Source organism: Acytostelium subglobosum (genome assembly GCF_000787575.1).
Source record: "Acytostelium subglobosum LB1 DNA, scaffold: scaffold21, whole genome shotgun sequence".
Taxonomy (NCBI): domain Eukaryota; phylum Evosea; class Eumycetozoa; order Acytosteliales; family Acytosteliaceae; genus Acytostelium; species Acytostelium subglobosum.
Window position 1 is genome coordinate 462,985 of NW_012236512.1, and position 15,610 is coordinate 478,594.

Genomic DNA, 15,610 nt, shown 5'->3' on the forward strand with positions numbered 1-15,610 from the left:
AATAATGTTTAATCTACTTTATGAAGTATATATATGTATCATTTGAGTTGTGTTTGCAATCAAAGAGAGTATACTCTACAACTTATCGTTTCCACGTGGAGGTGGAGGGATGTTCACTGTCGATGTCGACTGCTGCTGAGTTGATGATGATGAACCTTGGTTTCTGAAAGCAGCCAACTCATTCTCCAACTTCTCGATTCTAGCCTCCAATGACAACTTGTCTGTTTGTTTGAATGCACGTGTCAATCAATCAATCAATCAAACATAATGACTGAACAGGATGCAAGAAGTACGTACCTCCTTTTGGAATAACAACCAATCTGTTCAATTGATCAGTGCTCAAGTTTACAATGTTATCAATCTTGATGAACTCGAGGTTGTAAAGGGCAACTGAATGCTCTGACTCCTTAAGCTTGCCCAGTGAGATGTGTTCCTGTGCTTCGTTTGGTCTGAATATTGGCACTCTGGTCTTGAGCTTAGCATCCTCTGTCGAGGAGTAGAAGCGCTTTCCAACTGCAGTGTTCCACAGTGATGATTGTCTAAAAGTGTTGATACTCTTGTACATTTTGTTTATTCGTATATATTAATATATATGTATGTTTGTAACAATAATATATGTTTGTGCAATTGTTGAATAAAGACCAAGTGAACCAAGCTGTTTGATTGAACATCACCCCCAAAAAGGTAATAAAAGTTCAGCTTGAACTTCATTCACCACCAAAAGCGGATTCTTTAAGGGGGGTTCCAGGAGCATCATTCTACCAATCAATGAATCAAATGAGCAGCCATCAGTACCTTCACTTGACAATCGACATCCATCACATTGTTGCTCCAACTGTGATGATGATGGACAGTTATGATCTTGTCCAAGATGATTATTGATGTCGTCCAGTGATCCATGATGCGAGCAATTGACATGTGGACATTTGATCAATGTGTTGAACAATAATCCATCATGAGTCTGTTGATGAACTGTGAATCCAACCGGTCTGTTTGTAATAGAATATCCAGTATCATCGACAAGTTCATAATCATCATCACCGTCATTACTGTTGACATCTTGACAGGCCTTGCAGCTTTGTCGATCAACACATTGATGTGGCTTCGATGCATGACTCACCTGTCCTTTCGACATTTGGAAGAAGTTTCCACATGATGTATGTGGACACTTGATCATACCTTTGGCCAACAACATATTGATCGAGGCTTCGTCGTTTAAATCCACTATGAACTTGTCTAGTTTGTATAGTGAGGTGTTTGGACAGCTGGCAAACGTCAACGTGCAATGATGAGCCGGCTTGCAATGTCTGTGAAGATCAGAACAGGAAGAGTAAGATTTGGTGCAGCCATTGTGTTGACACTTGAGCTTGTTGAAACTAGGCTGTGGCCGATTGACAAGGGCTGTTTGTCGAATACATTCAACACAAGCCAGCCTATCCTCGCAATGATGCTCGTTTGTTGTTCTCAAGTGTCATATGACTGCATGACGGTGTCTGAACCATTTGTTGCATGAGGTGTGCCAACACTTGATCATTCCGTCGGCCTTCATCATTGTGATTGACTCCACGTCCTCTGGCGGTGTATCAAAGAAATCGATCCTGTTCTTCCGTTCATTGGGACAGCTTGCATAGGTGTGCGTACATTCATGACTGGACGCGCAGTGATTGCGCAAGTTGATCATTCGGTTGTGCATAGCGGTGCAATCGTCATGTAGACATTGTAACTTTGGTGTAGATTCTGAAATGGTGCCTACTGCATTATCATCATCACCATCAACCTCTTTGTCATCATCGGTATCATCGACTTCGGTGTAGTCTAAAGATCTTTTGCGGGACCTGACTGTGTTGGCTCGATTCAGACATCCAATACATGTTTTATAGTCGGTGCAATGGTGATCCACGTGTGCCTGATGTGCATGATTCGCATCCTCCGTTGGCATGAAGTACAGGCAGGATGTGTGCAAACACTTGAAGAGTCCATCGGCCAGCATCATCTCAATGGAGGCAGTGTCATCGGGCGAGACCGTATATACTCTCTTGCGATGAAAGCGATCGTTTGGACATGTGGCATACGTCCATCCACATTGGTGAATTGATCGGCAGTGGATATGTAGGTCAGTGAATCTCCTGTACTCCAGGGTGCATCCATCATGTTTACACAACAATTTAGGATTGGCAGTGCCCGAAGACTGTTCTTTAGGGTCTGGTAATGTTGTTGACATGGTCATCACTGCGTCGCTGCGCTGACAGCCGGGACAGGCCAGACGGTCGGCACATTGGTGATCACCACCCCTGATCTTCAAATGCGCATTCAGGCCACTCTTTGACCCAAAGAAGTTGAAGCAAGATGTGTGAAGGCACTTGACGAGGCCATTGTGCAACATCAACTCGATTGATGCCGTGTCATCGGGATCGGAATAAAATAGAGTTCTACGGTATCTTTGTTCGTTTGGACAACCGGCGTACGTGTGTGCATTCGTGATGGATACGACAGTGGAGAAGTACTCTCGTTAGTGTTCTGTAGCTGTGTGTACTATCTGGGCAACCCTTGTGCAAACAGTATTTCTTCTGTCCTGACATTACAACTTGTTAGTTGTTGTTGTTGTTGTTGTTATTGCTGGGCTGCACCAGCATTATATATTGTATTTGTATATGTATTTGTTTGGATGAAACGAAAATGAAATGAGACGACTGACTCGTCACCTCGTGTGCCACATTTGAGGAATAGACTATGTTTATGGGATGGAATATCCACCATGAGTTTATTCAAATTGATCAACTGATTGAGGAAGCGAAGGATTACTGGATCGATCAATCAATCATCATCAACCATTGGTAACTGGAGCGCGAGTGAGTGGCTGACTTGAGTGACACCAGCCATCCTCCCTCATCCATTCATGATCATGACTTACTTGACAAAGATGATGATGATCCTGCTGCTGATGGTCTGCTCTGTATATAATCATTCAATACCTTCTTAATACATGCGATCTCCTCATATAGCCTGTCGTACTCTTGCTTCTCACGTTGGAATTTCTAGAGATTGTAAGATTGGTAGTTGGTTAGTAAGGAACCGCTGGATGGATGACCGAATGGATGAAACATACCTCTCCACGCTCTTCAAACAATGCATGAATGCTCTTCTGTAGCTTGTCACGTTGTGTTTGATCGGTGCATTGGCTGAGCGATGTCTCGAGACGTTTGAACTCCTCGATGTTCTTGAAGATGTACTCGTAGGTCTGTCGATATCGCAAGTACTTTTTCTGTGATGATTCCTTCAGCAGTCGATAGTCATCGTCGTTTGTGATGATAAACAATTGTTTACCATTTCCATTGATGTTGTTGATAAAGTTGTAATTGTTTCCATTGGCCACTGGTTGAGATGGAGCCGGCAGAGGTGCAGGGGCATGTGCAGGGGCATGTGCAGGTTGTTGGGCTGATGGAGGTGGTGCCTTGGTGCTTGATAATGGTGCTGGTGCCGGTGCCACAGATGCCGAAGATGACGATGATGACGATGATGATGATGACGATGTATACTTTGCTTTCTTTGTTGGCTTCTCATCGATGTGAATCGATTGTTGCTGTTGCTTCTGTTCATTAACAGTCTGACTATTATGTCTACTATTGATGACTTGTTGTTCGTCTTGATGCTGTTGTTTCTTGTTGTTGTTATGTGATGATGAAGTTGACGATGATGAGGCAGTGACACCCTTGGCCTTGGCAGCTGAGCTCTTTGATGTTGAAGATGATGATGATGATGAACTACTGCTGTTGTTTCCATTTCCAGTTGAGGCCGCTGATGAGTTGGTTGGCAGATCCATCTTTGAGTAGTGAGGGATGTGGTCCAACTCTGGTGATGTTTGTTTGGCTGGTATTGATGGCACTGGCGCTGGAGCTGGTGCTGGTGGTAGCGCCGGTATCAATTCATCGTCATCCATGCTGTGTTTGGGTTGTTGATGTTGTAGTGTTGCCGCACTCTTGATTGGCGCTATCGTTGGCACGATTGGTGACCTGAGTGCCTCGCTCGCTGATGGTGCTTTGGCTGCATCATTCTTTAGCCATGGTAGTGTTGTGCTGGTCGATGTTGATTTGGTCGATGATGACGATGCCAACGCCGACGACGATGGAGGTTGATTGTTTGTGAAGCTGCTGTGAGGTGATACGGGAGGTGATAGGTTGGGCGATCCTTTGGACCTTGTAGATAGGTGTTGGCTTGTCTGAGGTTTGTTACTTGGCTTGATGTTGCTATTGTTGTTGTTGTTGTTTGTATTGATGCTGGGGGTTGTGTAGCTGGCTGGAAGTGAATGTCGGGATGGCACCTTGTGACTTGTCGGCTTGGTCAGTGGGGCAGTGCTGCTTGGATTGGTAGTGAAGAGCGTCGGGCTTTGTCGCGCGGGTATGTTTGACGACGATGTGGTTGGTGGCGGAGACTTGGACATCTGAAGCCTTGATCCTGGTGTTGCAGCTTGCTTGCTAGTGGTGTATATTGATGATGATGATGGGAGTGATCTGTCTGACTTCTCTGATCCTAACATTGAAGTGACAGGCGTTGATGATGATGTGGCGGGTGTGGTAGTTATCGTTGGTATATTGGTTGATGTTGATGATGTTGCCGTTGTCGTAGTCGATGAGTAGGCATTGTATGATTGCTTGGTGGTTGTTGACGAAGATGATGACGATTGATTGTTTGTGATATTCGGTGAGAGTGACTTCTGAGGTGATATGTTGGCAGTGGTGGTACTACTACTGGCAGGTGATGTTGAAGGTTCGGGCGAGAGTCTGCTGCTGCTGATGGTGGTGCTCGAGGTGGTGGAGGGAAGGCCGACCGTGCTCGGTGACAGGCTCTGTGTGCTCGAAGTCGCTGTGCTAGACGTGATGGTGGACAGCCATGTGGATGGCGTCTGCTGCGGCTTGGAGCCCGCGTAACGCTTGGGTATCTTGTGGGGCATGATCGGCGCCGAGGTGACTTTGGGCGCGGGTGCGTTGGTCGGAGCCCCGTGCATGCCGCCCTTCTTGGGGTCGTTCGAGGGCATCACCATCACCTTGTGCTTGCGCTTCTCGCTCTCTGCTCGCTGACTGGACGACTTGAATCGCTGTCGGTCGCTGTCGGTCAGAGTGGTTGTAATGTTCAACTTCTTGCGAACAGGTCCAACCTCTGTATATCGATTGTTTAGTTGATGAAAGCAATCGAGTGAATCGACTGATGAGTATGTCATGTTGAACTCTTCACTATCGACTACAAGTTTGGGCTATAGTGAAGTACTAGTGTGAGTGATTGATTGATCTGATTGATTGATTGATTGATTGAGTGAGACTGACACAACATACCTCTTCACCATAAATGATCTTTATCGATGCATTCTCTCTCTCTAACTTATCGAGTAGATCGATAGGTATCTTGAGAGACATGACGAACTTTAGTTCCTTCGCCGGTGTGATTGTTCCATCCTCCATTGTTTGGTTTGTGGTGTTTGTCGTCTTGGAGACAACTCTCTCGCTTCCTTCGCTCTCTCTCTCTCTTCACTCGCTCGCTCTTTCACACTCTCTCACTATCTCTTTCTCGCTCCTTTAATATCTTCTCTCTACTCCAATGCAATATGACACACCTATATTCTTATCTCTCTCACTATCTCTCCTCACGCACAACACTGCTTCTCTCGTTGTTCACCTGATTAATTTGAACTCTTTGATGAATTGAGTTGAATTGAATTGAATTGAATTGTAAACACTCTCTATTGCAATTGTTTGTTCTTGTTCTTCTTTTTGTAATAATAATAATAATAAATATAACAGTACTACTTGTAATATATTGGTTGAATGATTGATTGGTTGATTGAATAATGAATGTTTAGGTTCATCACAATCCTTCAATTAATTCCATTTGTTTTATTAATCTCCCCAACCTGGGTATTGTTCACCCATTCAATCATTCACTTGGTTCTTATTTGGCTAGGTCATCAGTCCATCCATCTCTCCTCAATACACTCTTTCTGTTGTTATAAATCAACTCTTTATAACAAAGCTGATCAACTTGAGTAATTCTATCCAAACATAGTATATATACTTGGGTCAACTTATTCGTAGATAACATGGGTCAACATCCATAAAATACATGAACTTCATTAGTCTCCCATTTTTTGAATGTTTTTTGCAGTTGAACCACATACTCCAATGACTTCCTTATTCAATTTCAATTCAACAATCTCAAACAACTTCATAATTCCTTCACACCCATTTAATTAAACAACTAGACATATATTATAATACATACATATAACATCAATACAATACAATACAATACAATACAATACAAGTAATATTAAGACTGATATTTACTTATATATATATAATTTAAACAAAAAGGATATTGTGTGTGTGAAGGTCATTGCAACATTCATTCATCAATATCTTCTTTTGTTGATTAGATAGATCAATCAATCCTGGCTGTGGAACATATTGTCAATAGCAATGAGCGACAACAACCCTCTAGTTCAGAGACGACAGCAACAGCACCAACAGACTACTCATTATATCCCGGCAGTACCTTTACCGGTATCCAGAGGAGTGAGAAGACCTCCTATCCCGTGATCGTCGAGATCAAAAGTGTAGACTTTAAGAACTCCCTATTCACTGGTTATCTAACCATTAAAGATCTAACCGAGGTATGTCCATGTCCATGTCCAATCAATGACATCATCATTATGATTGATCACTCACTCACTCACTCATGCAATCAATCAATCAATCAATCAAAAGAAATATCCAAATTTGACAACATTCTTTGAGGCAGAGATCATTGGAGACAAGTATTCATTCCTTACACGTAAATGGGAGTCGGATGAGACGGTTGATAGGGAGCATTGGACTCAGTTCTCACCGGCATTCGATCAGTATATACAAAAGTTCAATAAGGATGACTTTAAGCCAGACTTTTCAAACAGCGACTATCTGTTCATGCGTTGGAAGGAGTACTTCTTGGTGCCCGATCATACAATCCGATCGATCGAGGGTGCTTCATTCGAGGGCTTCTATTACATCACGTATCAACGCTCCACCGGCATCATTCAAGGCTTCTACTATCACAGATCTAGTGAGCGATATCAATCACTAGAGTTAAGACGACAAGATCAGCTCAGTTTCCCAACATTCGAATTCAATTAATTCCGCTCATTCATTCATTCATATCCAATGTTCTCTCGCGGCATTAATGACACCGCGGTCATCACCAACAACAACAACAACAACATCAACCAATATTGTAACTACCTACACCTTATTCCAATCATCTGTCCTCCCTTCCTGAACAACGCATCACATCACATCATATCAATCACACTTTATCAATCATGGGAATGCCATGGTCAACCGATCACTCGCCAATCAATCAATCAATCAATCAATCTAAACATGTATATTATCAAACAATCAATTAATAAACTTCTTTATGACCTTAAAGATAATCAGCCGGAATCGTTCCGGATGGTATGGATGGTGGTCCTTGATCAGATCACCTCGCTGGTACACCATTCTCCGATATCTTTGATCTGATGAAGCATACAACTGATGAGACCTATTATTATAACATTCAAGATGTATAGTTCCAACACATGGAAATATTCGTCTCAATCTCTGTAGGTGGGCCTGAGCTGAATCTCCATCCTCCACCTCATAACAACGCAGATGAAGTGAGCGCAGCTTGATGTTGATGTTGATGTTGGACATCTGCTCCATTTGATCTACAGTGAAGTAATCAATATGCATGGCTTCGAGACATGGATGAGCGATGAGTTGAGATATGTTCAACTCCAATGTCTCTGTTGAATATACGCATAATGTACGCAACTTGGGGACACAGGCCAGGTCCAGTATTTCGGCTGGTCGTCTGATTGTGAGCTTTGTGATGGAGCCCGGTATCCATTGCGCCATCGTCTCCAAGTCCTGTCTGAATGCAAAGCCCAGCTTGAGAGTGGCCAACAAGTCGGGCAATGTGCCACGTTGCAACTCATGCTGGAATGAGTCTCCAAGCTCGAGATGAAGTAGTGACGCGGGGAACACCGGATGATCTTGATCGAATGAGTGTCCCATTGATAATGAGATAAGTGACCTGGGCAAGACCCCTTGTAGTATGGCCTGATTGAACTCAATTCCAAACGAGAGAGTGTGGAGTGAGGCAGGGAGGACACCAGGCTCAATAGGCTTGTTGAAGAGGTCGCCGAATCTTAGGGTCTCGAGCGAGTTGGGCAGGACATCTTGGGCGATCCTTTGATTGAATGTGTTTCCAAATGTCAGCGATCTGAGGGCTGGTGGGAGTGCCCGCACATAGATCACCTGATTAAAGTCAACTCCAAGTGTCAGGTTGGTGAGTGAAGCTGGAATGCAAGACACACCATCAGCATGCTGTTGATTGAGTGTCATTGTTTGAAGTGATGATGGAAGAGATCCAGGTGTGATATGACCCATTATTGATACATTGATCAGTGATCTAATCGATGTTGCTGATGACAATGCATTGATGTCTAGCTTGCACGTCGATAGATGTGTGAGTGATGCTGGCAACTTGCCCAACTCTAGCACGAGGTAGTAGTGTGGATTGAATGTGAGACTTTGAAGGGACTGTGGCAGCGTGTCCAGATTGATCGGTTGGTTAAAGTCACTTCCAAACTTCAGACTGATCAGTGCTCGAGGCAGTGCCTCAGTGTTTGTGCGAGTATTGAAGTGATATCCAAAGGTTAACTTGGTGATCGAGTGTGGAAGTGAGCCTTCAAATGGGGATGACTTGGGTGTGCCACTCAATCCACGGACGATCTTTGATATTAATGATGGTGATTGAGGTTGAATAATATCAATTGGTTGATCATAGTCCTGACCGAATTCGAGGCATGTAAGGGATGGCGGGAGTGAACCAGGCATAATGTATTGATTGAAACTGTCACCAAACACCAAGGTGAGCAATGTGTTTGGTAGCCAACCTTGTTTGAATGGGCTGTTGAACTGGTCATTGATCAACAACACTGTTGTAGTCTGTCCTCTTTTCTTGTCATCCTTGTTGTTATTGAACAGTGGCAACTTGGAGAAATAGTTGTCAAGCAATGTCATCATACTCTTTGATGTGAGACATAATGATATCACATCAAATGTATCATATTCATACAGATAATGTAATATCTGTTTGATAATATATCTTGGAATATGTTCCATGTTGCTAACTTAATTGATGATTGAGTGCACTGAAATTGATGATCATGATGTCACCTACAACAAATCAAAATCTCACACTTTGATCAATCAGATAAAGTTCAAGTCGAGTCGAACGACAGATATATAACAACAACATCAACAACAAATATGTTGGGTATAAGGTTGTCCACACATGGTGTATCAACAGCCCTCAGGGCACTTCGATATCAATCATTGGTTGGCTCATCATCATCATCAACATCACTTCTTCAGTTGAACAATCACAAGACATACTACCCCTACTTCTGCACATCCTCAAGTACAACTACAACATCATCAGATGTTTCTAATGAACAACAACATGAACAACAACAACATCAACAACAACAACATCATCTTAATCAACTCAACAATACTACAACAGCATATCGTATATTACGATCAAAGTTATTCATACCAATGCAGAAGGATAAACCAACTGATAGTGAAATGATCAAGAGTCATCTGTTGATGGAAAAGACTGGCATGGTTAGAAAGGTATGTTATGTTGTCAACCTTGACGTCGTCATCAGCACTCAAACTAACACATACTTGACCAGGCTGCATTGGGAATGTATATGAACCTACCATTGGCACACAGGGTCTTGGAGAACCTTACACGAATCATTGACGAGGAGATGATGAACATTGGCGGACAAAAACTATCAATGCCCAAGCTACTCACCAAACAACTTTGGGAGAAGACCGGTCGATGGGAGTCATCAGGAGACGAGGTATGTCCATGCCCCCACACCCACTGGAATAATCCCACTCACCCAATCACTCAATCAATCACATTCCAATCAATGTAGTTGATTAAGGTTAAGGATAGAAGAGGCGATGAATACTGTTTGGCACCAACACACGAGGAGATATTCACTGATGTGATCGCGAATGAGAGATTACCATCATCAAGCATGCCAATGTTATTGTATCAGATTGGCGATAAGTATCGTGATGAGATCAGGCCAAGATTCGGCCTGCTTCGTTGCCGCGAGTTCTTGATGAAGGATATGTACACATTCGATCGCACGCCAGAGGAGGCCGAGGCAACATATGAGATTGTAAAGGGCGCCTATCATCGCATCTTCTCGCGACTGGGCGTCAAGTACATATGTGTCGCGGCCGACTCGGGCAACATTGGTGGCTCGCTCTCACATGAGTTCCAGATCATTACGGACGTCGGCGAGGACGACGTGATCACATGCTCCAGCTGTGACTACGCGGCCAACGTCGAGAAGGCCGACGGCATCGCACACGTCAAGTACGATCCAACCTGCTCGATCGTTCAATCATTGGCCAAGGTCAAGTCCAATGAGGGTGCGCTCGCCATCGCTTCAGTGTGGACGGCCGCGGCGGACAAGGCCAACCTCTACTCTGTCAAGCCATACTTCAAGGACATTGGAGTGTTCGAAGAGATCACCAAGGAACAGATGTTGGCGCTTGACCCAAGCGTACCAGTGCAGACATTCATCGACGAATCAATCAAGGGCAACCAGAAACTGTTGCACAACGTCTTCAAAAACAACCTCCCCGACGACGCCATCACTGGACGCTTCAGGAGCGCCACTTCGGGCGACCTATGTGTGCAGCCATCATGCAATGGAGGCACATTCATCAAGAAGCGTGGCATAGAGGTGGGCCACATCTTTTACTTGGGCACAAAGTACTCCAAGCCACTGAACGCAGAGTATCGTAACAAAAATGGCGAGAGCGTGCCCATGGAGATGGGCTGCTATGGCATTGGAGTCAGTCGTCTGATGGCCGCACTCATCGAGTCCCACCACACTGAGGAGCAGGGCATCGTATGGCCACTACAACTGGCGCCATACAAGGCAATCATCCTACCCAACGCCAACAAGGCCAATGATACCAATCTGCACCGCGCCACATACTTGTACGACATCTTGATGCGTGAGCCACTGTTGAGGAATCAGATATTCATCGATGATCGTCTGGACGTGCAATTCCCGCGACGTATCAAAGAGGCCACACTCATTGGCGTGCCATATCTCATCTTTATTCGTCCAAACAAGCATCAGAATGAAAAAGGAGAGGTGGAGGACGAGTACGAACTAGTGGACCGCAGGACTGACGAGAAGTCTATATTCACAATCGTGGAACTATTGTACTTCTTCAGATTCAAGCTTCAATAAATGGACATTAATGGAGAAGATTGAATGATTGAACGAATGAATGATGGGATGGATGGTCGTGCATCACCTCTATCCCTCTCGCTCACTCTTTAATAACTTATGATTATGGTTGGTAGAAGTACAATATTGATTGAATGAATTATGGGATGGATGTCGCTAAACTATGATACTCCAGTGTTTGTGATGACCCTGCCAAGAGGTCAATGATGTTGTTGGAGGACATGTGCATAGAGTTGAGATGGATTGAATGGATGGATGGATGGATGAGGCCTATGATGGTATGTTACGCTTTGGTGGAAGTGGTTTGTTGTTGCTGGTGAGTGGCGGAGACTGGACTGCTGGAGGCGAGACTGGAGGCAGTGTCGGCAGCGGTCTAGTCGAGCCTTGTTGAGGCGATCCACCACCAGTCGCGGGTGATGATGTTAATGATGGAGATGATGATGTTGGTTGAGGTGGAGTTGGTCGAATGATTGGTTTGTAGGGTGGTATTACAGGTGGGATGGTCTTCTTGGTGGGCAACGATGTGTCATCCTTTGGCGTCATATTGTTGGCCATTGGAGCTGCAGACACATCTGTGGTGATTCGAGTTGGGAGGGTTGAATGTGATCGCGAGACCATTGGTGCAGAGTTCTTGAGAGCTGCCATTGATTTGGGGAACGCTATGCCACCACCCTGTGGGCGTGGAGGGATTGAGGGTAAGTTGGGTGATGTTGCTGATGTTGCTGGCTCGGCTGGCGCAGGTGTTGGTGCTGGTGTAGGTGCTGGTGCTGGTGTTGGAGTTGGAAGTTGTCTAGGTTGTGGTTGTGGAGGCTTCTGAGACTGATGTGTTGGTGAGGAAACAGGCGATGGTTCTTGTTTGAAATGATCTGGTTTCTTTGGTAGAGGAGGTGGTGCGACTGCTGGAGGTCTTTGTGCTGGGATGGGCTTGTCCGCAGGTTGAGTGGATGGGAGAGCTGGCATAGTTTGTTGACGAACGAGTGGTGTGATCTTTGGTACCGCCTGGGTGGGAGCTAATGGGGCAGTGGCTGGTGCTGGTGCTGGTGATGGTACTGGAGCTGGTGCTGGAGCAGTTGCCTTTGGAGTAGGTGTGATCATTGGTCGAGGTACTGTGGCTGGAGCTGGTGTGACGATTGGTGCTGGTGTTGGTGCTGGTGTGGTGATTGGTTTAGGTACAGGTGTTGGCGATGTCGGTGCCAGAGATGGGGATGTCGCTTGAACTGGAGAAGCTGGAGTTGTCTTGGGTTCAGTGACGAGATGTAGTGAAGACTTTGAAGAGGGTGGAGGTGGTGGCAAGGGCTTGGCTGGTACAGCCATGTTCTTGCTAAGTGATGAGGATGTGGAAGTACGCGCCAGTTGCTTGGCGGTGGCGTCAGATGATGGGATGCTAGGCGTGTCCAACAGCTTCTCGTACTCCTTGTTGAGCGCGTCTTGGTAGGGCTTGGTCAGCTGCTGGATCTCAGTCAGCCACTCCATCTTTTGTTCATACGAGTCGCAGACTAGTGTGAACTTCCTGCCCTCGCGACCCACCTGTGCAATGTCGATCGTATTCCTGAATGTGCCAAAGTTTCTGTCCTCATTGTCCGTGATGGTCGTTGAACCAATAACAAACAATGTCTCCAACTTGATTGATTTCTTGTCCTTCTTTGTCCTCATTATTATATCATTGAACAAATAATAATGACTCTTGCCTGATATCTTATCCTTCTCCTCTGTCAGCTCCTTCAAAGTGTCCTCCCTGATCAGATAACGAGTCGGTGTCAAGAAGTCGAATTTCTAAGATTGATTGATCAGGTGAGTGTGTTAGTGATTGGAATGATTCCAGTTGTGATTGAGTGATTGAATGAGTGGACCTGGAACATACCTCTGTTGTCTCTAGTTTCTCGTGGATTTTGTACATCTTGTGCTGCACCTCAGCCTTCCTCTTGTTCTCGTTGACGGTGATGACGGTCTCTTGAATCTTGTCGTATGCCTCCTCGAGTGAGGGGATGTCTGGATGCGCTGGGTCACTGTTCTTGATCAGCTCACGGAGCAACAGGGGGTATTTACAAAGTCGCTGGATGGGCTTGATCAGGAAGCTGTCCAGATGGTTCTGGCGACACTCGGGCATCGCCTGCTTCTCGTCCAAGAACTGCTTGAACACTGGGCTCTTCTTGATGCACTGCTGCAGATGGTCGTGCGACACCTGCTGGTTGGCGCAGTACGACGAGTAGATCTTGAGGTAGCCGGCTAGGTACTTGAAGCACGGGCCCACCGACATGCCCTCGTTGGCTTTGGCCATCTTCTCGAGGTCGGCCAGCAGTACCTCGTTGACATTCATCAGCATTTGAATGTTGGAAAAGATCAAGCTAAAGTCTTTGTCCACGAGTAGCTTGCTGTCGCGCAGTGGCGCCAGGATGACGTGGACGATCACACGCAAGTCGGCAATGTAGTCTTTCTCCGTGTTGATGATCTCGTTGATAACCTTGTTCCTCATCTTGGTGTCGCCCTCCTCGGGCAGCACATTCTGATGCACGACGGGAGCAAAGGCACGGGTCACCTTGATGATCACCTCCTTCTTGTCTCCATTGCTGCCAGTGGTCATCGTTGTGGACACGCCAATCACGTCATCGGCTGCCGCTGGTGCAGGCTGTGCGGATGATGCTGGGGCCGTGTCGTCGGCTTCGCTGCTGTTTGAGTCCATGTCGTCTGATTTGGGATCGGCGCCACCATTGCTGCTGTTGTCATCGCGGATGTCTTGAGAGAGGCGGCTTGGTGAGGATGACGCCGCCAGGTTGAGCGAGGATGTGGCAGGCGACGAAGATGACACATGTGGCGAGGTGGGCGGTGATGAGATGACCATGTCGCCCGAGTCTGGTCGCGACTTTTTGTTGAGCATCAGCGACGACGAGGAACCGCTGCTCTTATGATTGCTACCCAGCTTTGACTTGAGCTGCTTCTGTTTATCCTTCTCCTCCTTCTTCTGTCGCTCCTTCTCTATGCGGTCCTGCTCCAGCTTGTCCTTCTCCTCTTTCTTTTGTCGCTCCTTCTCCTCGATCTCCTCGCGCTTTAATCGCTCCTTCTCCAGCTTGTCATGCTCGATCTTCTCCTTCTCCTCGCGCTTCAAGCGTTCCTTTTCCGACTTGTCATGCTCGATCTTCTCGCGTCGCTGTCGCTCCTTTTCCAATTTATCCTGCTCGGCTTTTTCCTTCTCCTCGCGCTTTGCACGCTCTTTCTCTTCCTTTTCAATTCGTCGCTGGTCCTTCTTGGATGCTGCGGATGACTTGTTGTTGTTGTTCTTTTCGCCCACGCCTACTCCACTGGCGATATCATCGTCATCTGCTGCCAAATCATCTGATACGGCAGACTCTGTTGTTTCCTTGGCTGATGGTGGTTCAACACTTGAGTCTGTGGAAGTCTTCAAAGTGGTAGCATCAGTGTTTTCGCCACTGGTTCCACTTGACGCTTGGTCAACCTCTATTTCCACGCTCATAATAATTCAATAAGCTTTGGATTGTTTGATTTGATTGATAATAAATAAGTTGTTTGATTGAGGTTGGAGTGATGATGTAAATGATGATGAATGATATGATGACCTGTTGAGTCTATGTTTGATCGCCTGACTGACTGGCTGAATGACCCTGACACAGGTAACAATGTTCGTTGCAACGGATGGCGCGTCGATTGGATATGGCGCGTGTAGAGATAAGAAGGGACTTGGTGTCTGTGCTGCCGAGTGATTGATTGGTTGGGTGGGTGGGAAGTTAAATATGGCTTGTTTGTTTGTTTGTTTGATTGTTGGTGTGTTTGTTTGATTGGGGGTTGAGTATGATTGATTGGTGGATTGAGTGAGCAGTGATTGAGTGTGTACACAATGGTGTTTGATTGAATGATTGATAGTTATTTGTTGTTGTTGTATGTGTATGTATATATTTTATCTGTTGTTTAGGATTGTGAGGATCGTCACACATCTAATTTAGTGTCTATCTGTACTATGTTTTTGTTAACCAACAAACAATAAATCGCTTTTTGACCATTTTTTTTTGATATATATTTTGAAGGACTAACCCATCTTGTGGGCAGACCCACGATAACCTGATAGCGATTAATCATGAGATTCACCCCCCCCCTGATCAAAAATAGATCGAAGGTGATTGTGTTGTGTGGGGCAGTGTTTTGTTTGGCCCTAACATTGACCCATAAAGTGAGGTTGGTGGTGAGCCGATTCCGATGACATTACATGTTGGCATTGACAACATCAAT

General features: G+C 45.5%; 7 protein-coding genes across 7 annotated transcripts; 2 read left to right on the plus strand and 5 right to left on the minus strand.

The window, feature by feature from the left end:
• Window positions 1-75: 75 nt before the first annotated feature.
• SAMD00019534_092540 (hypothetical protein) lies at window positions 76-565 on the minus strand (the record flags this gene model as incomplete). The annotated part of the gene is made up of 2 exons (XM_012895668.1): window positions 76-221; window positions 298-565. The coding sequence occupies 2 exons, from the start codon at window positions 563-565 to the stop codon at window positions 76-78; spliced, it is 414 nt and encodes a 137-aa protein (XP_012751122.1).
• A 906-nt stretch (window positions 566-1,471) lies between these two features.
• SAMD00019534_092550 (hypothetical protein) lies at window positions 1,472-2,383 on the minus strand (the record flags this gene model as incomplete). The annotated part of the gene is made up of 1 exon (XM_012895669.1): window positions 1,472-2,383. One exon carries the CDS (start codon window positions 2,381-2,383, stop codon window positions 1,472-1,474), a length of 912 nt encoding a protein of 303 aa, XP_012751123.1.
• Window positions 2,384-2,900: 517 nt separating this feature from the next.
• On the minus strand, window positions 2,901-5,453 carry SAMD00019534_092560 (hypothetical protein; the record flags this gene model as incomplete). Its single annotated transcript, XM_012895670.1, has 3 exons — window positions 2,901-3,035; window positions 3,107-5,248; window positions 5,328-5,453. 3 exons carry the CDS (start codon window positions 5,451-5,453, stop codon window positions 2,901-2,903), a joined length of 2,403 nt encoding a protein of 800 aa, XP_012751124.1.
• A 1,014-nt stretch (window positions 5,454-6,467) lies between these two features.
• SAMD00019534_092570 (hypothetical protein) lies at window positions 6,468-7,160 on the plus strand (the record flags this gene model as incomplete). The annotated part of the gene is made up of 2 exons (XM_012895671.1): window positions 6,468-6,551; window positions 6,756-7,160. 2 exons carry the CDS (start codon window positions 6,468-6,470, stop codon window positions 7,158-7,160), a joined length of 489 nt encoding a protein of 162 aa, XP_012751125.1.
• A 346-nt stretch (window positions 7,161-7,506) lies between these two features.
• On the minus strand, window positions 7,507-9,095 carry SAMD00019534_092580 (hypothetical protein; the record flags this gene model as incomplete). Its single annotated transcript, XM_012895672.1, has 3 exons — window positions 7,507-7,569; window positions 7,740-8,396; window positions 8,469-9,095. The coding sequence occupies 3 exons, from the start codon at window positions 9,093-9,095 to the stop codon at window positions 7,507-7,509; spliced, it is 1,347 nt and encodes a 448-aa protein (XP_012751126.1).
• Window positions 9,096-9,344: 249 nt separating this feature from the next.
• SAMD00019534_092590 (hypothetical protein) lies at window positions 9,345-11,371 on the plus strand (the record flags this gene model as incomplete). The annotated part of the gene is made up of 3 exons (XM_012895673.1): window positions 9,345-9,713; window positions 9,776-9,949; window positions 10,028-11,371. The coding sequence occupies 3 exons, from the start codon at window positions 9,345-9,347 to the stop codon at window positions 11,369-11,371; spliced, it is 1,887 nt and encodes a 628-aa protein (XP_012751127.1).
• A 270-nt stretch (window positions 11,372-11,641) lies between these two features.
• On the minus strand, window positions 11,642-14,840 carry SAMD00019534_092600 (hypothetical protein; the record flags this gene model as incomplete). The annotated part of the gene is made up of 2 exons (XM_012895674.1): window positions 11,642-13,144; window positions 13,233-14,840. 2 exons carry the CDS (start codon window positions 14,838-14,840, stop codon window positions 11,642-11,644), a joined length of 3,111 nt encoding a protein of 1,036 aa, XP_012751128.1.
• Between the last annotated feature and the right edge of the window lie 770 nt (window positions 14,841-15,610).